Source organism: Mytilus edulis, chromosome 6 (assembly GCF_963676685.1).
Source record: "Mytilus edulis chromosome 6, xbMytEdul2.2, whole genome shotgun sequence".
Taxonomy (NCBI): Eukaryota; Metazoa; Mollusca; class Bivalvia; order Mytilida; family Mytilidae; genus Mytilus; species Mytilus edulis.
In genome coordinates, this window is record NC_092349.1 from 70896680 (window position 1) to 70923212 (window position 26533).

The 26533-nt window shown below is 31.2% G+C and overlaps 2 protein-coding genes across 2 annotated transcripts in view; both read right to left on the bottom strand.

Moving 5' to 3' along the window:
- The window catches only part of LOC139528304 (matrix metalloproteinase-16-like), a 53399-nt gene extending 36378 nt beyond the window's left edge, over positions 1 to 17021 (bottom strand). The window contains exons 1-2 of the mRNA XM_071324216.1: positions 16949 to 17021; positions 3554 to 3663 (exon numbers count right to left, since the gene is read on the bottom strand). The gene's annotated coding sequence lies outside the window, so the exon portion shown is untranslated. The remainder of the gene's footprint in view (positions 1 to 3553; positions 3664 to 16948) is intronic.
- A 3865-nt stretch (positions 17022 to 20886) lies between these two features.
- On the bottom strand, positions 20887 to 26115 carry LOC139528306 (acid sphingomyelinase-like phosphodiesterase 3b). The gene is made up of 6 exons (XM_071324218.1): positions 25850 to 26115; positions 25120 to 25312; positions 24332 to 24576; positions 22869 to 23038; positions 21958 to 22132; positions 20887 to 21390 (listed from the first exon to the last, which is right to left on the bottom strand). The coding sequence occupies exons 1-6, from the start codon at positions 25911 to 25913 to the stop codon at positions 20912 to 20914; spliced, it is 1326 nt and encodes a 441-aa protein (XP_071180319.1). The 5' UTR covers positions 25914 to 26115; the 3' UTR covers positions 20887 to 20911.
- Between the last annotated feature and the right edge of the window lie 418 nt (positions 26116 to 26533).

The window sequence follows — 26533 nt, forward strand, 5'->3', positions numbered from 1 at the left end:
CGTCCATCCTTCATGTCTTGTCCGTAATCGACCCATCGATTACATGACTCATACACGCCATAAGAACTGTTGATATTTCGGAATTTGAATTTATAAGATTTCGGTTATAATTAATTTTTATCATAACAATAAAACCCGCATATTAAACAGTGTGCAATTATGTCTTTTAATCAAGTATTTTACAATATTCAAATTACATCGAATATTAATGACAGCTATCCATAATCTCCACAGATTACAAGGATTCAATCATGCCAAAAACATAAAGCTGTCGATTTGACAAGTTCTGATTTTTTTTTTAACCTAGAAAGAACAAAATGCATGTATAATTCATAATTCATTTTGTTGTATTTTCGATAGACATATAGCCCATTCAAACCGTATACCAAATGACTTCAGGTTGGTGTAAAGCGGAGAATAACGCATTGTATTTTTTATTTTAATTTTAAATAAGATATAAACAAACCCGAAAAATAAACCTTTTATCATTTTTCTGATAAACAAAAATCGTACATTACACCAGCCTAACCCTTTTGCTGAAATATATTCACGTAGAATTCATTATCATAGTATGGGTATATTATGCATCCTAAAAATGTGCCCATGTAAAAGTATTAATAGCAAAAGTAAACTAAGGTATTAAGCTGAAAACATTTTTCCTGTCTTTTTATATAAAAAATACCCCGTTTATTAAGTTTCATCGGACACTTTTATCCTAGAAGTAGAGGGGAATATTATTAATGTTAATGCAACTTACATATTCTATACTAAAGAGAGTGAATGCACATGAACAATTATGTAATGACTATTTGCCGAGACATATACTATTCTAGTATAGGATATATGGTATGTGTCTCTGCTTGTTGCTAACATTACATTTAATAACATAACTTCCATTTAATGATTTAACTTTAAAAAAAAACAGATTAGCTATTTACATTTTGAAACATGCTTATTTGTTTTGGAACGCTTGACGCGTTGTGTATAAAAAGTGGCGCTAAAATCAAAACAGTTGGAACGTCAAATGAAAATACGGATTCGAAGAGATTTCAAAAATCACGAATTCCAAAATGTTGAGACAAAAGAGGTAATCTTTGCCAGTCATTATTGTTTCAAATAATTCAACATTTTTATTAGCATATCAACGATATTTTCAGTCAACACAAAAGTGCTTTTTTTTTAGTTGGTGATATCCTCGGGATATAACAGAAACTGTGACGTGGATGTGATAGCAATCATAATCGCATGGAGTCGTTAAAATCACAAGATAAGTAAAATAAAATCAGAAACCAAATTAACACTATGGACAATAATAAAATTGACAATGATACATACAATGACAAAACACAAAAAGATGAGATATTACAAAGCTCACTACATAACAGGGGTGATTAAGTGCTCCGGGGGTAAGCAGTTCTTGCTTCACAAGTAACACCCGTTGTGTTGCTCATACAATTACGAATCGGGTAATAAATAAAGGCAACAGTAGGATACCGCTGTTCAAACTCATAAATAATAAGTACGGAATTGCAAGTTTCAAAGGCAGGCATTCAGATGATCGTCTTAACTTTACTCGAAGTTTTGTTTTACATTGAGATTAAAATGTAAATAATATATCTATATTTATAACTAAAACTGCAAAGTAAGAATTATATCGTGTTTATTTTAGAAATTTAAACCGAATTAAAAGCAAATAACGATCCTTTTATTTTAGCAAAATGCAAAGTTTACTTGCTTTCATTTCGTATGAAAAACACTATTGCATTCCATTAACTATTAAAACAGTTTAAAGCATAACATGAAATTTTGTAAATTTCAAACGTTTTTCAAAAGGGTTGGAGGATGCTATCTCACTAACGTTTTTTTTATATATAAAATATAGGGGAACACCATCAATTCATACGTGATACAAATGTCCCATTATTAGATAAAAGTTCAATCGGCCATAATTTGTACTGTTGTATGGTTTAATGCAAATGCCGAAGATCTGTACAGATGAACAAGCAATCAATACACAAAAAGTTTTAATTACACAACATGAATAGATATACTATAGGATATGATGATATAGTATTTGGACAAGTAACTAATACTAGTCTAGCAATTTATCTTATTGTCATTTTTACGTTATAGAGCCGATATTAGATATAACTATGTCCATTTCATATCTGAAATTGGTCTGGGTAAATAACCATTGTAAATAAATCTGTATTGAGGCAAGTTAACAACGTCAAATAAACATAAAGATGAATATGATCAAGCTCTCGGTTGATATTGATCATCGCTACAAATGAGACTTTATTTATGGCATATTAGATTTTCTTCTTATGATGTTTTGCCAAATAAATATCGTTATAGATAATTTGCTATAACAAAAACCACAGTTCTGAAATCAAGTTTAAGCAATCAACTTATTGGAGTAAGAATTATATCTTATTTTATATCTGCATCGTCAGCTGCACGTCAGTATGATTCACATCCGGTACGAAACAGGTTCGATCTTAAAAAGGAGTGAATGCGTAAAATCTAATGTCTTTGTTAGAAGTTTGAATTTAGAGTACAATTACGATGATCAAAGTAATAATTGACATGCGGGTCAGGGAGCAATTAATAAATGAACATATTTTTTTAGTTGTAACATAATCGGAATATGCAAAGGAAGAAGGCAAATGACGAAATCATGTTTGGAGTCACATGTTTTATTATTCATGTTTACATATATAACATAATAAATGTCCATCCTCCTAAAAGCTTTAAAGTTGTTTACGTCAAATGACATGGTCTACTAAAATATACCGGCTTCTCTCGAATTACAGGTATTTCTTAAAAAGATTTGTTGCATTCCATCAACATGTTGACCACTTAATTCTTGAACCATGCCTCCAAAAAATGATTGATTGAAATAATCGTCTATTTAAAGTCCCTTATCAAATGGCAAAATCAAAAGCTCAAACACACCAAACGAATGTAAAGCAACTGTCATATTCCTGTCTTGTTACAGAAATTTCCTTATGAAGACAATGGTGGATTAAAACTAGTTTTATAGCCAGCTAAACCTCGTATATCATTTAAGATTGTATGCTGATTTTCTGCTACTGATTCAACCATCTCGTCTGACATATATTCACTGAATAAATTTAACCATCATGTCGAGTCTTTCAAACGGAGATAACCAAAAGGCTACTTTTGTAATACGCCGAGGTCAGTACAGTCACTGACTGGTAGATATGTTTGACCCATATGTAAACATTAGTTTCATTTTTAAATGTCTTCATTACATTTAAAAACCTTTTGTGAGTACGGGGTTTTCTGAAAAGAGGAAAAGAGGTTATCACAAACTTAAATTAGTTTTTTCTATAAAAAAAAGTTTTCGAATTTGGAAAAATAGATGCACATTGTGGCCTGACTTTTTTCAATGGTGTTTGGTTTCGGAATCAAAATTATATATGTTGATGCGACCTGAAACTTGAAGGCATAGTTAAATATTGCAGTTTGCAGATGAAATCGGTAATTTGCCAGGATTAGTGGAAACCATCATAGAATTAAGACGAACCTTCGAAGTTTGCCATCCAGCTGGTCATCCTGGCTCTACAGGGTAATACGAATCTCTCTTCATGATTTTCTGCATGTCTTTTGTCGTGATAAGCTGTTTCTTCTTATTATCTGTAAGACAACAATTATCAGGGAATTGAAACAAAACCAATGTACATTCAAAGACATTACTTTAAAATAAAATATATAAATGATGTGTGAGAGACTTTTTAAAGAGCCAAGTACCAAAGATGTGAATCAATTATGGTAAAGCACTCAACTTATTCAGGAAAATTAAAACGACTATAATATATATTTCTGAGGGGAAAATGCTAATATAGATGACATACTTGATGTACAGTCTGGGATGTGATACTGAAGCAACATTATCAAAAAGTGAATCAACAGACATCCGAAATATACCAAAAGAATATCCGTACTCATGAATCGACGACAAATTGACAATTGCTACAAAACATGCTACTAGTATAATCAGAATGAAACACTCATCATATAACTTGTTGGTCATGATATTAGGGGAAAAAAAGAATCGCATAAAGTAAAAGAACATGTAGCACATAGCAAGTCTATAATTAGTGACGCAATTACCTCATCTAGAAAGACCAATAGAAATAAGAATATGAGGTATGAGATAAACTTTCCATTCAAGTCAACAATAATAGGTTAAAGTACGTCCACCAACACGAACCTAGGCTAGATTAGAACAACAAGCTATAAAGGACCCAAAAATAACTAGTGTAAAATGATTCAAACGGGAAAACCAACGGTATAATCTATGTAAAAACCGAGAAACGAGAAACACTTATAAACAACACAAATAAACAAAAAATGCAGCTGGTTTAAACGACTCGTATAGCAACTTTAGATTGATGGACATAAATTGTGATACTAGTATATCAAAGGAGTATTGCAACTTTGAATGTAAAAAAAAGCTTGTTTTCATATATATAACAGTTATATGTAAATAGAAATTAGAAGAAAGCACCATTTAGGTGATACACGAATTCAAACATAAGAAGATGTGGTATGAGTGCCAACAATACAGGTCTACACAGAACTGGGATTCCATCTTTTTATTTTCTGTTTTAACCAATACAGTAATGTTGTTAATTCCATTAATTAAATCAATTTACATGGACTGTTTTACAGTTGGTATCCACAAGTCTGACGAAATATCTAACCATTAAGTGAAATAACACTTAAAGATGAAACAGCTGCGGATATTCGTTCACATTCTTGTTCGTATGAAACCTTACGAAGTAAATCTTTTGTCTTTCTGAAACTAACCTCCAGGGTTTTCCGAGGATAGGTATACTGACATATATAAATAGACTTCTCCGTTCTAAAGCTTGTGCTGAAGTAGAGATGTTTCCTCTTGATTTGTGGAATGTAGTTTTACGCAGAAATATACACAGAAATGTACGCGTCGAAAAAGGGACGTAATATTATTTGCCAGATTTTGGGAGAGTGCCAAAAATAAAACACTTATTGACTGGTTATGAGGATAATAGCAAGTTTGTTGTCTCTTTGATACCAACTATTGCCGTCTTCTTCGCAATAGTTGATTTCTCAGGGATAACAAGCTGGCAGTCAATAGGTGTATATTATTTTGTTACTATTGGTCTTCGATGTTTTACTACTAGACTTATATACCTACAAAAATACATGTGTTTTCTCCTCCATCTCCGTGCAATAAATTTCTAAATATGGAAAATACATCAAAATTTGCATTTCTTAGAAATGATAAAAATAAACACCTTAAATACTTTATGTAATAATAGTGTAAATATTTGTTGAGTTTAAAGACTATAATACATCAATTCATATTAGTATGTTTTAGCACAAGTCTGATGACAATTCAAGTCTGTTTTATTTTACCATGTTTTGAAAGTAAAAAAAAGTGGAAATTCTACGAAACAGCACAGGAAAAGAACTGATTATCAATGAAAGAAATGTTCTGTCTTTTAAGTGAGAGATTAAGCTAGCTATAAAACAAGGTTTAATCCACAATTTGCGACATAAGAAAGTGCCTGTGCCAAGTCAGAAATATGACAATTGTTATCCATGTGTTTGAGGTTTGAATTTTGCAATTTGCTTAGGGACTTTCCGTTTAGAACTTTCCTCGGAGTTTAGTATTTTTGTTATTTGTACGATAGTATGACGAAAGAAATAACCATCAAGTTATATAAAAACTTAAAGATAAAAAGCTGCGGATATTCGTACACCTCGTTCGTATGAAATCCTACAAAGTAAATATTTTTCTTTCTGAAACTGACCCCAAGGGTTTCCCGGGGGATATGTATACTGACATATATATAGACTTTCCCGTTCTAAAAAAAGCTTGTGCTGAGGTTGAGATGTGTCCTCTTGATTTGTGGAATGTAGTTATAAGCAGAAATATATGCGTCGAAAAAGGGACGTAATATTATTTGCCTGGTTTTGGGAGCGTGCCAAGCTTGATGTTCTAAACTTGTCATTTGAAATGGACACAACCAATGTTAAACGATTAATAATCTTGATACATTCAAATTGTATCATCAGCATGTATCTACGTGTTTAAAAAGAAAAAAAGTATTGAAGATTTGAATTTTAATTGTTGTTGCCACGAAATGAATACTCTGGATGAGAAAACAGCAGTGACTTTATTTAGTAAGTCTGTATAGTGGGCTTTAAGGGACAAAAGGCGGAAAATAAAGACAACAGAAGTAAACCGGTGTTAAATAGTCATAAATTGATAAAGCGAAAACAAATCCGAGTTGGAAAATAAAAGCAAGGTGAAGACATTTGATATAAAGGTACAAAAACAACAAAAGCAAACACCACTATTCCTATAGAAACGGACGATATGATAACAACTGACATATTCCTGACTTGGTAGAGGACATTTTACGAATGAAAAAGATGTTTATTGAACCTGGTTTTATGGCTAGCCAAGCCTCTCGCTTATATGACAATTTTAAAAAATACCGCTAAAATTACAGCATTTCATGACATGAATACAATACAAACAAACGCAAGAACACCTAACACAGAGAAAAAAATGACCTTCGAATAAGATATTATTTTTATTAGTGAGTCAGAGGTTTTGCTATGTAGCAGGTAATCTGTGAACTCTATTTTAATCTTTCGTAGAGAATAGCATGTAATGTGTCATGGTAATGTTTTATTAATATCTTTTGTCTATAGAGTATTTACATGCCGCTTGTTGTTATTTGTTGGCATAGTTGTTTGTTCTATTGACTGTTGTACCCCATTTTTTGTTAGCTTAACTTAAAAGTGTTGGGTTTTGTTTTCTTTCACACATTGTTGTCGATATAATGGAATTGTTTGCGACTGTCATACACGTTAGAGGTTTAGCCAGCTATAATACCGTGTTCAATCCACCATTTTCTATAAAAGGATGTCTGTACGAAGTCAAGAATATGACCGTTGTTTTTCTCCATTCTCGGTTGATGAGATTGAGCTTTTTGATATTGCCATTTGTTAAGGAAAAAGTAAAATCACAAAAATACTGAACTTAGAGGAAGATCAATTGGGAAAGTCCATAATCACATGGCAAAATCAATTAACAAAACGCATCAAAAACGAATGGACAAAAAGTGTCATATTCCTGACTTGGTACAGGCATTTTCAAATGTAGAAAATGGTGGATTAAACCTGGTTCTATAGCGCTAACCCTCTCACTTTAATGACAGTCTTCAGTTTAGAATCTTCCTTGGTGTTCGGTATTATTGTTATCTAATTTTTGTCTACATCCAACACAGCAAAACAAAATCTTCCTCGTCATAATGGTTACAACCACATGGTAAACGCAAATCGATACATTTACCACTTAAAGTTGTTGCATTTACAAAACAAGCTAAAATAAGCAGAAATCCTTTGTACTATTTTTGTACTGGAATGAAAATAACACATCAAATTACGTATATTATATATGATTTTTAGTCTAATATTTGTAGTGATAATTGTTGATTGCGACCCAAACATGATTGATAAACCACCAAGAAAAAAAGCTAAAAGTTGATAAATTTTGTGATTTGTTTTATCATATTATTTTAATGTTTATTTATCTAGCGTCTGAAGGTTAAGAACCTTGAACTTGTCAAAGTGAGTATATATCACTTCTTAAGTATAGGAAAAGGATTAGTAATAAAAACAATCGGATATTGTCAATAGTGTCACCAGTCTTACAAACCTTAATAACCTTCAAGTAGACAATAATCTAGGAGACGACATCAATCTAGCTACGTATCAAATACAACGTGATCATTTGTCAGTGGTTTCCGTCAGCAGTTGTCGTTCCTCTTCCTGACAGTAACCACATCTTCATCCATTTGTAATGTTATTGTTTACTATTGGTCCTACATTTATGCTTATCATTGGACTTTCATACCTACCGAAATATAAGGTGTCTTCCCTGCATCTCCGTGCGTTTTTCCAATAAACACCATACAATTTATAAATACATTTAAATCATCGTATTTCTTTAAAATGTTACTAATACACGATTTTGGCAATTTCTGTATATAATTAGAGCGAAACTATTCGAAGAGTTTAAAAATGACTTTTATACCTTAATTCGTGTATGAGTAAGCTGAAGTCTATTATCTATTCAAGGCGGATTTATTTGGCCTAGTTTTGATGAAATTAAAAAAAAAAAAGGATAAATTTCGAATGATCGGAGTTCCTTCAAAACTTGTCAAAAACAAGAAGATCAAAGAAGCCAAGTTATTTGATTTCACTTTCAGATGTATTGATCATATTTTTTCCATTAACAACCCGAACTTTTCTGATTGAATTCCATTAATATATCCCTCAGGATTAGAAATTAAAAAAACAACAGACACGGCTTCCTCTGCCTCATTTTTAGACTTATATCTCGAATTTAACATACAAAGTCATCTCAATACTAGACTCTATGACAAACGAGATGATTTTATATTGAAAAGATCAATTTCCTGCACCTTAGTAGCAATATACCCACTTCACCTGCATATGAGATAAACATTTCCCAACTTATTCGGTATTCAATTTGAAGAGTATAAAATTAATTTTATGGTTCAATAAATTCAAAATAAATAATAGCCATTCATTAAGGTGGTACCTAACACTACAGGGTAATAACTCTGAAAATCAGCCGAACGTTTTAATTACGTTGTGTAGTTAACGGAATAATATTAGAGATTTCCAATAAACTGACATACGTACCTAACTCGACGTACGCACGTAACGGGACCGGTTATTGCTAACCAATTAATTTTGTTAAATGCGTTACTCAGGTTTTAATTAAGTATTCCTAAACTATGATACCCATTCGTAATACATTTTATCAATATCAAATATTTCTTAGATGATGAAAAACGAAAGAAATCATGATTTTTATGTATCACGTGATTATTGAGTTTCCCGTCTAAACTTTACTGTCATAAGACCACGTATATATACGAATCTTTACCTATCATACAATTCATTTGAGTTGTCTTTCATGGTTTTGACCATGACTTTGTTTTTCCGATATACTTTTGCAAAATTTAATGAACCGTTCATTATTTGATATTTGTATTGCTTTTGTTTGTCGTTATTAGATTAATGTCTCTTCTTCTTTTCGTTTTTTAATGTTTGATAATATTTAACTTCCGTGGGTATTTATTATAAGATCGATTTTTTTTAGCAATTTCAGAAAAAAATGAACTCAAAGTGTTAATCAGAGTGCGTCTCTGTTAAAGTTGATAATTGGGATGGCATCATACTTTATTAAGCATCATTTTAAACGCTCGCTTCTTCTGCAGTTAATCTCCTTAATTTACCATCTCCGATTTTTTTTTCGATAGGGAAAACATACGTCAACGGGAAGTGTATATTTAAAAAAAATTAATACAGTGCTTGTACATTTTTTAATTTTAATAGTTGACATACACTTCTCTTTCAAATGAAAGTCAACGAACATTAAAAAAAAAGGATATTGTAATTGAAAATAATGTGTGTAAATACATATGTACATCAATTCGTGATATAGATTGTAATTTGGAAGGTGTACTTGATTCGCAACTGATAATTAATAATCCGCATATAAACATTGACCACTGTGGATAGTAAACAATAAATTTATAGTACATAGTAATTGGCTAAAAAATATCCTGTCCCAAAGTATCTCTGATTAAAAATGAATGAAAATGCCAATTTACATAGTTGCTACATTTTTCAGTCTTTACGGGACTTTTCTTGTACTCTTACTTGTCCAAATAGAAGTAGAAACTATTACGTATATTGATTGATTTTGCGGGAATTTTTAGTTTCCATTTTTGTTTCGCTTTGGGGTATATATATATAACTATGCCACAGTTCCATGGACAGGATCACCAGTGAAGGTGTTACACGACTGAACAAAACATTTTATATTCATAATTATATACTTGTACATGGCATTGACTGGTAGCAGGCTGGCTGGTTTACTCGTAGAAAGACAAGTGTGTCTTTATAGTGGTTACGCTCTCCTGTTACCTAAGCATATGAAAATGTGGCTCTAAGTGTTTGGCATGTATAAAAAGGGATATGCATTTATCATTATCATTTCATCATCCTTAATATATACTAATATGTAACATTTGTCGCTGGATAAAAGACATACATAAGTATGATCATCCTCATAAGTACTATAGCTTGAGGCGAAATCTCCGTCGTAAGTACATGTATTATATATATAGCTTGAGGCTTCTTTGTCGTAAGTATTATAACTTGAGGCTTAATTCTAATCTGATATTTCAGCAAATTAATGTCGAAAAGTTATTTTCTATTTATAAATATCAAAGTTAAAGCCAATAGAGATCATACAAGTATGTTTAGCAAATGGTCATGTTACAATTAAAACAGTAAGAAAGGGCTGACTTGTGAGACTGAAACGAAGCATAAAAACAGCAATTTCTAGTTTTTCCAAATAAACTATGTATCGATCTGATAGTAACCAGAGCCGCTGAACACTATCTTAAAAACAACTACAACTTATAAATAAAGAAAACTTATCAAGCTTATAATACTGATCAATTATTTCTTACTGTTACAACATTGATCTAGTACGGATGTGACTGTCCCAAGTCAGGAACCTGTAATTCAGTGCTTATCGTTTGTTGTTGTCTTTTCGTTATTTTTTTTAACATTAATTTGGCTGTTAGTTTTCTCGTTTTAGGTGTTTTACATTTGTCATTTTGAGGCTTCTTATAGCTGACTTTGTTGTATGGGCTTTGCTCATTGTTGAAAGCCGTACAGTGGCCTATAGTTGTTAAAATTTCTGTGTCATTTGGACTCTTGTGAAGAGTTGACTCATTGGCAATCATACTACGCCTTGGTCTTTGTACACATTACATATTAAGTATACAAAATTCATTGACAGTTTAGAAAAGCAAGATCTTTCGTCATGTCAAAAGCACAGTGTCTGTAGGACCATTAGTGGTCATAACTGTATAGCAGATCATATGTAGTTTCCATGTGTCCATTAGATTACACGTCAGTTTCACATTTTCTTGCAATACAGTTTGTGATTATGGCCGGATCCAAGATATTTGAAAGATGTTGTAGTTGTCAATAATTGAATTCATACTGACAAGCGGAGCGATGCGAAAAATAATGCTCATTAAGGAATACATGGACATAGTACATTTGTATAGGTAAAGACGAAAAAGTACTATTTAATAAATATATCAATGATATGAATTGCTGTTCACATCAAATTATCTTCAAGTAAATTATAAATAGTTGAGTACACCTTTTACATTCGGGTGTGTTGGAATCTTCTTAAATGTTAAAACTTGTAAAAACAATTAAAAGGCAACCTTCTCGCTTCGGAATTCATTAATTTAATATTTTCATGCTAAATATTGTCTTGAAAGTGTTTAAAATTCATAATTGGAGAAGAATTAAAATATGGGTCAAGTGAAATGACAAGAAATGATGGGTGTATTTGATTACAAGTTTCTATCTTTCTTATTCCATTATAATATTTGTGTCAAAAAAATCGTTCTAAGTTTAATGAACAAATATTTAAAGATAAAAAAAAAAAATTAGGGTTGATTTTACTTAAAATATATTCCAGCAAACAATGCGTGTTCAAAGAGCAAAACATGCATGCAGTGTATGCTCCCCTCCGTCATGCTTCAATGCAATAGGACGAAACACGTTGAGTTAGGTCGGTTATGTCGAGTAAAGTCATTTTATTGGAAATCTCTATTAAGCTTCTCAATGATCAAAACTAGTGTTTGTGAACATGCTATGAAACCAGTGTAATTTTTCTGTTAAAATGGTTGCTTCATTTTTTTTTTGAAATTTTTATGAATTTATCAAAGGGTCAAAGTCAATACTTTGTGAAAATTAATGAAAATTAATCGAGCCAAATTAATTTTAGTCAAGGTGTTGGGTTCCACCTTAAATAAACTTTAAGCAAATGACAATCAAGTGTAGATATATTTTTTTAACACATTATGACTTTGATTGAAAGTTGTTTCATTGACACTCGTACCATATCTCATTCTATCTAGATGGATGCACAAAAAAAATGATAAAACTAAACATGTGTTATAAAATGTTAAAAACAAATAATTATATATAAAAATTAACAATTGATCTGTTTTATACGAAAAGTTTTATTGCGAACATTATACTATAATATAAAAACGTGAAAACTGTGATATCATTGCAAACGAGACAACTATCCATCAGAGTCAAAATGAAATGAAAGAAATTATATGTCGTCGTAAGTCTACTGTTTGATTTTACATGGCATCCAGCCGATGACACCATACAAAGACATAATAGGCGTATATTTTCCTACACCCCTGAAAAAACGCATGGCTCTATTTTTAATTCTATTTATACATGAAAATCACGTGTTCCCCATATAGAGGCACCATAATCTATTACAGACCATACAAGTGTATCAAATAATTTTGTAAATGTACAATATTGAAAACCACCATTAGCTTTACATTTAGATATTAACAAACCCAACGATCTATTGGCGGCTTTAGCAACTGCTTTTACCATATTATCATAGCTTAAATGCTCAGAAAACAATACAAATATAAAAGGCCATGACATTAACATAAACACACTTCTACAAACAATTCAGGTGACGATAAAGCAAATTGAAGATCTAACCAAGAAAAGAATGAAAATTCAAGACCCAAGAAATTGCGATACAAATAAAGGTAGTATCGCATAGACATTTATCACCTATAAAATTAAATTTGATCTATCTTTCCCCAAGAATATGTATACAAATTCTTACTCTTCCTAATAATATTTCAGCCTTAAAAAAAATGCTTTCCTATAAAACATTCGGTATAATAATAAATAGTAATACAGTAAAACGACATGTAAATCTGATTATTGTTAAATGCTATAAAAAAAAACAACAGAAAAGGAAGCATAGAATAAAAAAAATGCATGAGAGCAGTTGAATTATGGTAATGTATGTACTAATTAATTCTGCGTTAATCATATCTCTTCGATTATCCAGTCCCCAGATTATACAAACTTATGAATAGTGCAAAATTTATTCAGACATTAGTCGATCATCGCATCGGGGTAAAGTCACACACAATCGCTTTAAGGTCGTCGAATTCAGAAATTAAACATTGATACATTTTTTATATATCACAAGGGATTTGTATAGTATTATACAAATCCTTGATATCACCAACATAAATTAAGTCTTCATTTAAGTTGAGTACACACTATTTCTAATGTGCGAATTTTGTACTTTTCTAATAATCGAAATAAAACAATTTTATTGAAATCAAGCAACTCGAATTCACTTCAAATTTTTGAAAAATAAAGGTCAAATAAATATGTTGGTATCTTTAAAAGGTTTACGTCGTGTCCATTAGAAGCTTTAATTGCTTTTTCAATGCAAAATATTCGAAAACCATTTGGCAGATTACTGGTTGGTGCGTGTGCATGTGGTTGCCGTTGTGACAACTACTAGCCATTTTCGGATCAAACTAGTTACGATGGTTCTTAATTTCAAAATTTCTTAATGAGCTAGAGGCCTCACAAGACACAACACTGATAGTTATTTTAGCTATATTTTCCTCCAAGCGAACATCAGTCAAGTGATGAACTTACAATTTTTACATTAAACTGCTCGTATTACATACAAAACTTGCAATCGCCCTTAATATTTTCATTCGCCTATATCTGTAAAATGTTAACTTACGTTGCTTGAATCCAGTTTTTCCATCTAATTAAATTTCAAATATCGCAACTAGAACTAGAATGTTATAAAACTAAATAAAAAGTGACATTAAAAATGTTCATAAGAAAACAAAGATACCCTCTGCGCACATAATAAACCTATGTCAGTCATAACTGACAGGACTATACAAGTAACATAGGAACCGATAATTCTGTTTCTGACATTTAATGACTTATGTAAATCAGGTGTATTGGGGATTCAATGTTTTCCAGGGGAAGTTAAAGGGACAGTTTAGACTTCATATATTCTTTGAATGTGTCATAATCAATACAGCTCATTAATGGGTGATTAACTGTAAAATAATGAGTAAGACGGGAAACCAGTCAAAACAAACTCTGATAAGACAGCTTAGTATATAGTTCTAGCTTATGTTTCATATACAATGGACAAAGATGCATATAAGACAGCTTAGCTCGAGCAGCTTAGATTATAGTTCTGGTATTAATAAGCAAAGGATGATGCGTCATACCAAATATTTTTGAGAAATAATAATTAATGATTTTTATTCACTAATCTGCTACAGTTTTATGAACTAATTGAATACAGATTTTATGCATGATTAATTTGGTTTAATTTTTGAGAAACATAATTGAATAAAGATTTGATGCTCTTATTTGTTTGAGTTTTGAGGAGTATAATTGAAAAAATACTCTATTGCACTAATTGAAGTGCTTTAGTTTTTGGAATTAGATTGAGATTTCAATGCACTAATTTTCTTTAACTTGGACATTATTTATAATAACACAAATGGCTTTAATTTACGACACCAGATGCACATTTCAACAGTTAATGTTTACTCAGTGATATTCGACGTCAAATATGTAAATATCCTTATCCTAAGCTAGTAAAATTAATAAAGAACCGAAATCAAAGACATACTTAAAGACGGAATCAGAACTTTGCGTTAACAGTTCGAATTGGAGACCTGAATATACGTTAAGAAACTTCTCAAATTCCGAATAAAAGTTAATAAGTTATGAACCAGTTGATATGCATTTGTGCTTTTCGTATCACTGGTAAAAATTGACAAGGAATAAATAAGGGACTCAAAGATCACCAACAAGTTACAGGTCATTATGCTTGTTTTTTTTTTTATAGATATAAGCTATTGAAAATGTGGCGGGATAAAATTTTCTCTTCATTTTCCATAGCTTCATAATTGACAAGTTTTATTTCTCAAACAAATTAGTGACTAACAAAGATTTTATAAGATTTTTACAGATAACTTCTTATCTAATATAAAAGTTTTATGGAAAGAATACTATGACACGGTATTAAGATGATAAACAACGTCAGTACCCAGAATCTATACCCTAAACCATCGTGTATTATTTGTGAAGTTGATAAGCAATATTTATCAACAAGGCTTTGATACCTTCTGATGAAATTTTTTGTTTTTAGAAAAAGGACATACCACTGGTTCATCAACTTTCTGCTCAAAATATACATGTGTAAACTGAGTTCATAAGAGCTCAAGACTATTGTACAACACAACAAAAGGTGCAGCTTTAAGATAGCAATCTGACTTCCATTTCTTAAATAAATATATAAATATTGTATAACTTTTAAACTTAAAAATAAAATACATTTCTAATAACTCAACCATGAAAGTAAAAAAGGAAAGTCAATATAATACTTCCATGCCCTTGCCTATAGTTAATATAAAGACATGTGCAGTGTGTTCAAAATACCCTTTCTTTTTAAATCTCCAGTAAATAGATATGCATTGTAATTTGAATAAAAGAGAAATACATGAAATTTGATAAATTTACCAATTTACCAATTACGTAAAAAACTTAACATTTTTAAACTCACTGGTGAAATGGTTGTTTTTTTTCTCTCTCAACAATTGAAAACTTATTAGTATAAAGTGAATCCTTCGGTATAAATATGCTTTTAATAATTTACTTCGTTTATTCTATTTTTCATGTTTTGGGTAAATAGCTTTTGTCCCGTTTTGAAAAACCCCCTAATGTTAATAGAATCTTAAACTATTTCGGTCATCCAACTTGGAAGGTATAAGTATAGAGTTTTATAATAATTGTCTTATGTTGTTTTTATTTCTTTCTCTTTTTTAACAAATCTAATGCAAACTCTTGAATTTTCATTGCATTTAAAGTTGGAAAAAACAGTTAAAATATTGCCTTTTGATTTTCATCGCTTTAACAACTTTTAATGACATGATGGTGGGCAATTCATTTAATAATTTTTCTTTCAATGTTGGAAACAGTTTAATAAGGGAACGTCTCAATTTCAAATGCTTCTTTTAAATTTATATATTTTTTAAAATATATTAACCTCAAGTTTTTTTATACTAAATATATGTATATAATGCAGTTATTTGAATGATTCTAAATCAATACTTGAATATTTTTATATATTTGATAATAAGAGGCAACTTAGATACTAAAGCGAAAACTGTAAAACATCTTTTTAAATTAAAAAAAAGATGTATTACATCTGATCATGCTGCTGTAAGTTTCTATACGTATTAGTATACTTTCACTCAACAGCGATTTTGGTTTGCTTTGTGTATTTTCCTTCATTTCGATTAACATTATTGTCAATGTGTGAAGTCGTTCATAAATATAAGTCAACTGATACAAAAGGCAAACAGAATAAATCACTTTTGAACATTAGATTGTGTGATTTTTCTATCGCTAAAAAATATTTTATTAATAAATTGAAGTGAAAGCACTAAGACTCAATGATAAAAATAAAGACATTATTTTAATTGATCTTGATAAAATTCATGCTTATCTTATTTTTTGTGTCTGAAATGTAGTTGTTGAACTCTAGTTTGATTAACGAGTTTCTTTTCATAGTATGTTATGGCGAGTTGCTTCGGATTTTATAGTGATTAAAAATAACAATAAATTAATTTTTAAATATAAGTAAAAAAGATAAATGAATTAAATGTTGATAAAAATTTGTTTCTTAAATAAAGACCACGCATTATTATCATGAAAAACAATATTAGTTACTCTATATTTTTTTTTATATATCTGTGCCCTTTATCTATATAGAATATATATAATAATCTATATTAGACACAAATTACATATGTATTTACATTTAATATACATTACTACATAAAACATGTAGGCTTTTTTCCCAATATCCAATGAAAATTGTGACAATGAAACTAACCTTTCGATGACATCTCTTGGTATGCTTCTTTCATCCCAAATGAAGCTCGTCTCTTTCCCCATCACCAACGCGTAGCTCAAATACATTCTGTGGCTTGCTTATCATTAAAAATACCAAGCACTGCAAAGCTTTGATCAAATCAGAACATGGGCATCTATTTATCGACAAAATGACAAGTAGTAAAATCAAATAACATTTCTTTTGTATTTGTTAGATTAGCTATCCAGATTTGATAATTGGCTTCATGCAATATTCAACCAGTGGGAAAATTTTGCATTGCTTAACATGTAAGATAATAGCACACAAAGGAGCCCTCTGGATTTGTTAGATAAAGTAAGAGCAATTTCATTTCAATTATCAACATTTAGGGAAAAAGTTATCGTGTTGAAGAAAAGGAAATGTATATGATTAATGGCTCGTATGAACATTAGAAAATACACAATGAGAACCGTTTTTGCATAATAAAAAGAAAAAAAAGAAAAAATAGGCAAATTTTAATTGCATTGATAGAGCTTCATTGAACATGTATTGTTCTGATTTAAATGTGTGGAACCACTTTTAAAGATACGCGTGGTACGTCTTAATTTCTTTTATGGAGTTTTGTTATTTTCATTAGAAACACTTTCATTGATAATAGAACATATCAATTTTAAACTTTTCCTTTTATGTTTTCTAACATCTGCAAATTAAAACAAAAAGTAAAAGGAATCACCAAAAATACTGAACAGTGAGACAGATCACAGCATTCACAAAATCCCGACTCCTCCGAAAAAAAAACCCAGTGTATAAATAAAAGCAAACAATAACGAACAATAAATAGTCTAAATAGCATGGACACATTTTTTTTACGAAGTTATGGTTTTCCAAAGAGCAGTTTTCAAGGACGACTGAACCCATACATGGTTCAGGTAATATTTAGTTTATACAAGATTTATACAATTTATAAACTAAATTGGATCAGGCAACAGGAGATCTGAGATCGAAGTTGTTTAAATAGTGGGGTTAAAAAAAGATGAAGAATCTGCCTCCGTTCTTCGCATATGCTGTAGCTTTAACATTGCGCGAATTGAGCAAACTTTGTACTATTTTTGACGTTATCACAAGACTGTTTTGTGTAAAATGAGATCAAATTCGTGAAAACAGACCGTAATTTTGAAGTGTCATGATTATTTCACAATTGCTATGTCGCAATCAGTAGCTTTTTGATTGACGCAGCGCTTCGGTGTTTCTACATTCTAAAGGCAATTCACTCTGCTGTCTTTCATCTGAAATCAGTAGCAGCTTGGAGAGGCGGATTTGTACGGTACAGGGGTCCAGATCCTCCAAAAAGAGCTATATATATGATAAATGCATTTACGTTTTTCAATTTTCACTCCAAACATTGCCAATATTCAAACCTCTTTTTTTCAAAACCCTGAATTCGCACATGGTAAAAGATACAAAGAGTAAACAAGACAAATAACAAAAAGTGATTTTGAAGTCTACATACAGCCTTAAACAAAAAGGACAAACATTTTTTTTGGTTCCGAGAACAAAAATGTTATATGAAAAATAATACAAAAACTTCTGTCATCAACACAATTTCTTCAAATAACAAAATACAACAAACAACAACAAACAAAAAGCATAGTAGTAAATACTTATCCTGCTGTACTAATTAGTCTCAACTAATCTTTGACATCTGATGAAAGTGACAAACAACTATTTTCAGTGTACATATACATTTATACTACTGGATACGGTTTTTATTGGATACGTTAGAAAGTACAAACCATTTCCTTAATATTTATGTTTAATGATTATTTATAAGTTTTCATTTGTATTTTATTTATTTTGATTAAAAAAAACGATACTTAAACACACTATTAGACAAATCATGAGTAGCAAATTTAAACTGACAAATTGTATAAATCAGAAAAAAATCGAAATTACGAGATATATTGATTGCCGAGTTTAGACAAAATATATGTTGTAAATATTGAAAGTTTCAGATGCAGGTTGTTGTGGAGAGTGCTTGGTGTAATACTTGAAATTTATCCGGAATACATTTATTTGCATTGCATACAATTTACACAAAAGTTTTGAAATATCAAATCTTTTCAAAAGGATCTTTGACTGATACGGTCTAACAGTAAACATGTTATTTAATTTCATAAAGTTAAAAAAACAATATCTAGGGAAAAAGTTATCATGATGAAGGAAAGCAAATGTTGATGATTAATGGCTTGTATAAACATTAGAAAATACACAAAAAGAACCGTTTTTGCACAATAAAGAATAAAAAAAATTAGGCGAATGTTAATGCATTGATAGAGCTTTATCGACCATATATAGATATAATAGGAAGATGAGGTGAGAGTGCCAATGAGACAACTCTCCATCCAAATAACAATTTAAAAAAAGTTAACCATTATAGGTCAATGTACGGCCTTCAACACGGAGCCTTGGCTCACACCGAACAACAAGCTATAAAGGGCCCCAAAATTATTGTTCTGATTTAAATGTGTGGAACCACTTTTAAAGATACGTGAGGCACGTCTTTATTTCTTTTATGGTGTTTTTTTTTTTAAAGTTTGAAACAGTTTGATGATAAAACATAAATTTTAAACGTTTCTTTTAAAGAAATATATTTTAGCATCTGTAAACTACAATAACAGAATAAGACAAATCACCAAAAATACAAAACACACCAAACGCTTAGATAAGACTCCTTCGAAAATAAACAGGCCAGATAGCATGTGTTAAAACACTTTTTAGACAAATATAATTTGCCAGAATGCAGTTATCTAGAAACAGAAACAAGAGACAATTCGCTCTCATAAATCTACTGTCTTTTATATCCAAAATCAGAAGCAGATTGCAGAGGCGGATTTATAATTTACGGGGGCCTAGACGATCATTATAGAGCTTTATATAAGATAAATGTGCAGACTTTTAACAATATTACAGAACAAACATTGGTTTGTCAGTGCCCCAACCCCTTTTTCAAAATCCTGGATCCGTGGTTCACATGGAGTGTTATTTTCCCCAGAGTCATGACACTTGCTACTGTATAAACATTTGACATGCGAGATACTTATAATAAAAGGAGATGCAGGTTGTGAGTAAAATACACAGGCAAACAAGACAAATTACCAAAACATACTCTGAAGTATACTGCCTTAAACAATAGACATGTGTCTATTTAATATCGCAAGCCCTTTTTCGCTCCGAGAATAATTTATATAAAAAAATACAGAAACTTTCAAAAACATGCCATTAACACAACTTTTCCAAAAGACAAACACAAAAAAAACACAGGACGTATTCATCCTATTGGACAAAGTATTAATCCAATCTTTGACATCTTATGTAAATTGCAAAACTGTTATCTTGGTAGTGTACATATACATGCATATGATACACCTTTTCTTGTATACGTTAGAAAGAACAGCACTTTTCCTTAATATTGCAACATACGAAATCATTTATGTTTTATTTCAGTTGAAAGTGGTTCAATACATTTTATTCATTTTGATTTGAAAAAAAATACTGAAGTTGAAGAACATGGGATAAGAGTAGATTAGAGAAATCCTATATAGCAATTTTAACGTGAAAAATTCTATAAATCAGAGAAAATTCGGGGTTAACTGCTAGAAATACTTATAGCAGATTTTAGACAAAACATATGTTGTAAATAATGATAGTTTCAGTTGCAGTTGTTGTGGAAAGAGATTCTTGTAAAGATAATTTTTTTAATTTTATTTCATATAGTTGGACGAAACTCTCTTGTGCAAAAAGTTATGTTATAAGCAATTTTCTGTTTATTGCTTGTATATCTTTGCTATTTTCGGTTTTTTACATAATGAAATTTGACAAATCTGTAATGGTAGACCCATATGACTCAAACATGTCGATCGATCATAATTGCTTTACTATATGACATGATTATAACAGAATATATTTAACAATTTATTACAATTTTCAACCGAAGGCAGGGCTTCTACTGGATCCATCACTATCACAGAACTCAAATTCGGCCAGGTCTACGTTACCAATACTACATATGAAAGGTTTTTTACAAGCTTGAGAAGAGCAATGCGTAACTCTCCTATCGTTAGAAGCCCCTCCAACATAACGTCGCATGGCATAGTCTGTGAATTCTGCGCTACCCTTTGATTTCATTCTTTCTAGAAGACCATGAAAAGAACTTGGTGTTAAGTCTTTCATCTGATAATCTGCAGGCATGCTGTATTCTAGCGTCCAGTTGGCTACTTTATTTACATTACTCAATTTAAAGTCAAGATGGTACTGTCTAACTTCTTGTGGCTGACCAGTCATTCTATCATATCGGACCAGCCTAATGCCAGGATTTCTGGTTGGTTCTCCATCGCCTTGTCCTCCCGGGATGTACGTCCATGGAGTAACCGAAGGAGCACATAAATGTACTACAACTGGCGAACCTACGGGATAAACAGTAAACAATACTAAAAGTACTTGACCTCGTCAAAACTATAATTATATGAATATAAACAATAAATGAGCTATTTTAATTCAATTTTTTAATAAAATAACGTTACAAAAAAAGATTGTGTTTGAGGATACAAATTCCCTAGTTCAAGCTTTGTAATTCTTTCAGTTCAAAAGGAGCATAACTCTAGAACGGTAAATGACTCACAACCCAAATTCGAATGTTGTATGCGTGTTGCGTTTTTTAGCCATTGTTAGATTATTATACAATACAGTAACCTATAATTGTGAGGCATTGACAATTCATTGTTGATGGACATGTTTTCTGATTAATGAATATTTTGATGCTAAATCTCTTGATTAAAAAAAAACCAGATTGAAAAATAGGTTGTATTCATTAAAAAATGATGGGAGAGGGGGTGATTAAATAAAATTTTGAGATTTTCCAATATTCTTGTTCTAGTCTTGTTATTGTAAAGACTTGTATATAATGTTTTTTTTTATTACAGTCGTAAACATTATTTGCCTAAAAAAACAAAACAGATCGTTGTGATACGTACCAGATTTGTAAGATATCCGGAAATTATCCATATGTTCATGTCCGAAATATAAACCTGAAATAATGTCTGAATACTCCAATATGATTTCATTGAACCGATGGTTAAACTGTGGGTACATCCATGTTGCCTTTTCTGTCGCTATAACTCCTGGTGGTACATGAGACATTATTATCACCTTAAAAAGAGAGAACTTTTTTTAATATGACACTTTTTATTAGCAGATAACTTCGGATTAACTCTAATAAATACTAAATGTTTTGTCAAGTAAACAAGAAAACTGAATAGTTGGAGTACTATACTGCACACACACACACTTATATTATACAGAGATTACTTAAATTTTATTTTACAACATTTTAAGACTATCCATTGTGCGTTTTTTGTTCTTGTGAATACTATTTTCCAATAAGATCTACATGATAGCAAAATTGAATTCATTTTAGAATAATTATTTAAACAAAAATAACAATCCACACAAAAAAGACAGCATTATCCCTTATGTTATGATAATTTTATGTATTATGTTCCTGTTTGTATGAATAAGTGTGGTAAGACAACATTAAAATGCATGAAATTTCGAACCTCTTACGATTTCATGTTATTTTATTCTCAATATATACTTATCAAGCCTCTGGTCTTTGTTAGTTTCCATAATTTTTGATTTAAGTTCATCTACTGTGGATTCATTTATTTTCGTGGGTACCAATTTTCGTGGGTACCAATTTTCGTGGATTGAGTAACAGTTGCATTTTCTTTAAAGGCCAACTGAAGCATGCCTTCGTGTGTGTGACTTTCCCGCTATGACGAGGACACGGCCTTCGGTTGTTTTATTTTTTGCTCTTAGGTCGGGTTGTTGTCTCTTTGACACATTCCCCATTTTCATTCTCAATTTTATTATAAAGAACAGGTACCCGTTCACTGTTATTTTTAGCATGTTCTAGAGTTTCAGCCATCCATTGGAACTGGTCTGCTGGGTCTGAATACCTGTACAACCGGGATATCTTATCTGATCTGTAGTATAGATTGGTATTCAGAGACATTATTCGGAGTCCTGTTGATATCTTTACAGTATAATATGCTCCTAAAAACATAAAATATGCAAATAATTTGCAGTAAGAGTTATGTAAATTAAAGAAAAAACGATTAACAACGACATCGTTTTTTTTTAAATATATTACCAAGCGATTGTAATGATTTTTGTTACCTTAAAACGCAATAATTCAAGTCAATCAATTCAAAAAGTACTTACTACAACTAGTATAGCAAATATCCGAGATTTCTTTAAATCTACAACCAACATATTTTTTTACAGATATTTTCGAAAATAAATTCAAGTAAACCAAGTTATACATTTTATAACTGTTCTATCCATTCAGACATTATTTGGTTTTGCTGTTGCTAGTTTAAACGTAAAACGTAGTAATTTGTTTTAGAATGGTAAACATAGAAAATCAAAAATTACCCTGTGTTTCTGTATTTAAATGCGAAAAGTCAAACCGTTTTCGGAAACTTGATGTATATATAGTGAATGTGATGATTTGAGAACGAATAACGTTTACGGGAAAACCATTTTATTTTTTGAGATACACTTAAACAGAAAAAGAGTCCAATCTCTATTCAAGTTGGGGCCATAGTACTACATTTTTGGCGGATGTTATTTATTTTCTCGCTGTTTGTATTTTACACCTTTCAACAAAAAAATCATTTGGTATTTCTGCATTTCGTCGAAGTATGAAGTTTAACAATAAAATGTACTAGTTTACATTGCATTTGATTTGGTCAAATGGTAAGATGTCAAATCATGTTCTAATACAATAAACAAGAATGTGTCCATAGTACACGGATGCCCCACTCGCACTATCATTTTCCATGTTCAGTGGATCGTAAAATTGGGATTCACACTTCAATTTGGCATCATATAATAGGGAATATGTGTACTAAGTTTCAAGTTGATTGGACTACAACTTCACCAAAAACTACCTTGACCAAAAACTTTAACCTGAACTTCGCACTATCATTTTATATGTCCAGTAGACCATGAAATTGGGGTCACAACTTTAATTTGGCATTAACATTAGAACGATTATATCATGGGGAACATGTGTACTAAGTTTAAAGTTGATTGGACTCCAAATTATCTAATACTATCTTGTCCAAAAACATTAACCTGAAGCGGGACGAACGGACGAACAGACGAACGGTACGACGGACGGACGGACGGACGCACAGACCAGAAAACCTAATGCACCTCTACTATCGTAGGTGGGGCATAAAAATAAATCTTCAGTTTAGCACCAAATAAAATAAACTTATAAGAAAGAATCAGAAAGACAATAAAAGTTTATATATCCAGAATGAACTAAAATTCGAATACCTTTCTGGAAGTTTGTTTTCTGTCCATCGTCATTTATCCAGTCTTTCCAGCCATCATAGATCTCATTGTACATCAAATTGTTATTTGGCGGGAACTGATGGGCGGGATAATAATCGTGATTCCCAAAGACAGGATATACTGGAGTAGAATTGAACTTCGATTTCAATTCTCGTGTGATGTTACGAACGATATCTCTGTACATGTCATGACTAGCTACGTTGTCTTTTATATGTGGTGTACTATCACTAGAAAGGAAAGAAACATCATATAAATTATTTAAAGAAAATGCAATCCCCTCGGATGTAATGAATAATATCTGTGTTTATGACTGTATAAGCAACGTTTGTCTTGGATATGTGATGTTCTTTTACTAGCGAGACAACGCTTGTTCATGTATTTTTATTGTGTTGGCTTAACAAGGGGTTTTCATTTTTTTGAAAATAAAAATGCGTTCAAATGCATTTCTAAGTACAATTGTGTGTACACCTGGAAAAAACCTAAAGATTTGCTTTCACAATAGGTTAATTGATTGGTTGATTGACTAGATAATCTCAAAATGATTGTAATAATAAATTAAGATGACTAAAGGAAATTAATTTGTTGACAGCATAATTTTGCTATCGGGCCGATCAAGTATCCCTCTTCCCCCCAAAAAAGAAAACAACACCCAAATTACTTCAATAAGAAATTCATACAGTTTCCATAAAAAAAAAGGGCAAACATAGATACATATACACTTTGGAAATTTTGCTGGTGTCACTCTTAGTAAGTGATAAAACATAATTTACCCTGTCCATATAATAAAGTCAACATTTGGTTCTTTATCTCGCATTGCCTCAATACTGCTTGTTACCAGTTTCCATGGAGAATCACACCAGCTATGTCCGAACTCGCCTCGTTCTGATGCATTCCTATTACAAGACAATGCTACATCAAGGTATGTAGGGTCGTAATGAAAATCTGTCACGTGCCAGAACCAACCTAAAATAAGCAATGGTTGTTTAAAATTTATGAATAAATATAAATATTTAGACATTTTCAAAAAAAGGCAAATTGTTGCAGGACATAATGGTATGTATCAGTAACATGTCAATACTTGAACAAACCCTATCGGATTAAGAAAAAAATTAAGCAGAGAGACAGTTCTGTTCAGCATTCACATGTCTTCTGGTTTACTATTCACAACATATACATGGCCTGCAATAAAAAAATATCGTATGATTAAAAAAATATACTGAACTGTGAATGACTAAAATGATCAAATTTTGCGGTACCTGTGAAATGCAGGTCAGATCCCAAGTTAGTAACGACGAATGCAACTGCTTCTCATGAACATGTGAAACACAGACAAGATCCGTAGTGAAACACGACGAAAGAAGATGCATAGTGAGTTACGTTGGGTGCAACTGATACTGTTTAACATGTGAAATGCAGGCCAGAATATTAGTGAGTCAAGTCGAAAGCAACTGTTACAAGTTAAACATGAACTAAATTTGAAGTAGTACTTAAACTACTTACCATCATCGGCATAAACAAAGCTAGTGTATAATATAATAGCTAATACAAGATAAACTGTCGCCATTATGGTTGTCGTTCTGTGTAATCTGGTTCGATCTTTACAAGGTAATATAGATAGATAAGGTATCTGTAAAATAAACTGCACGGAACGCACTTACTACGAAAAATTTGAAACACTTTCGGGTGCCACACACAATAAATATCATTTATCAAAAAAAAATATGACCATTTGAATAAATGCTAGCATGTAACTCTTTTATTTGTTCTATAGATATAGGAAGATGTGGTGTGAGTGCCAATGAGACAACTCTCCATACAAATAACAATTTAAAAAGTAAACCATTATAGGTTAAAGTACGGCCTTCAACACGGAGCCTTAGCTCACACCGAACAACAAGCTATAAAGGACCCCAAAATTACTAGTGTAAAACCATTCAAACGGGAAAACCAACGGTCTAATCTATATAAACAAAACGAGAAACGAGAAACACGTATATATTACATAAACAAACGACAACTACTGTACATCAGATTCCTGACTTAGGACAGGTGCAAACATTTGCAGCGGGATTAAACGTTTTAATGGATCCAAACCTTCTCCCTTTTTCTGAAACAATAGCATAACATCACAACAAAGAAAAACATACGATAAAATATCAATTGGCAGACTTAACTCAATCAAAA

Bases quoted from the DNA above. Each gene is read 5' to 3' on its own strand.
- LOC139528306 (XM_071324218.1), bottom strand. From the start codon at position 25,913: ATGGCGACAGTTTATCTTGTATTAGCTATTATATTATACACTAGCTTT. The intron at 25,313-25,849 runs GTAAGTAGTTTA...TGCTTATTTTAG, and splicing joins CTTTGTTTATGCCGATGATG to GTTGGTTCTGGCACGTGACA. The intron at 24,577-25,119 runs GTAAATTATGTT...TTTCCTTTCTAG, and splicing joins GACTTTATTATATGGACAGG to TGATAGTACACCACATATAA.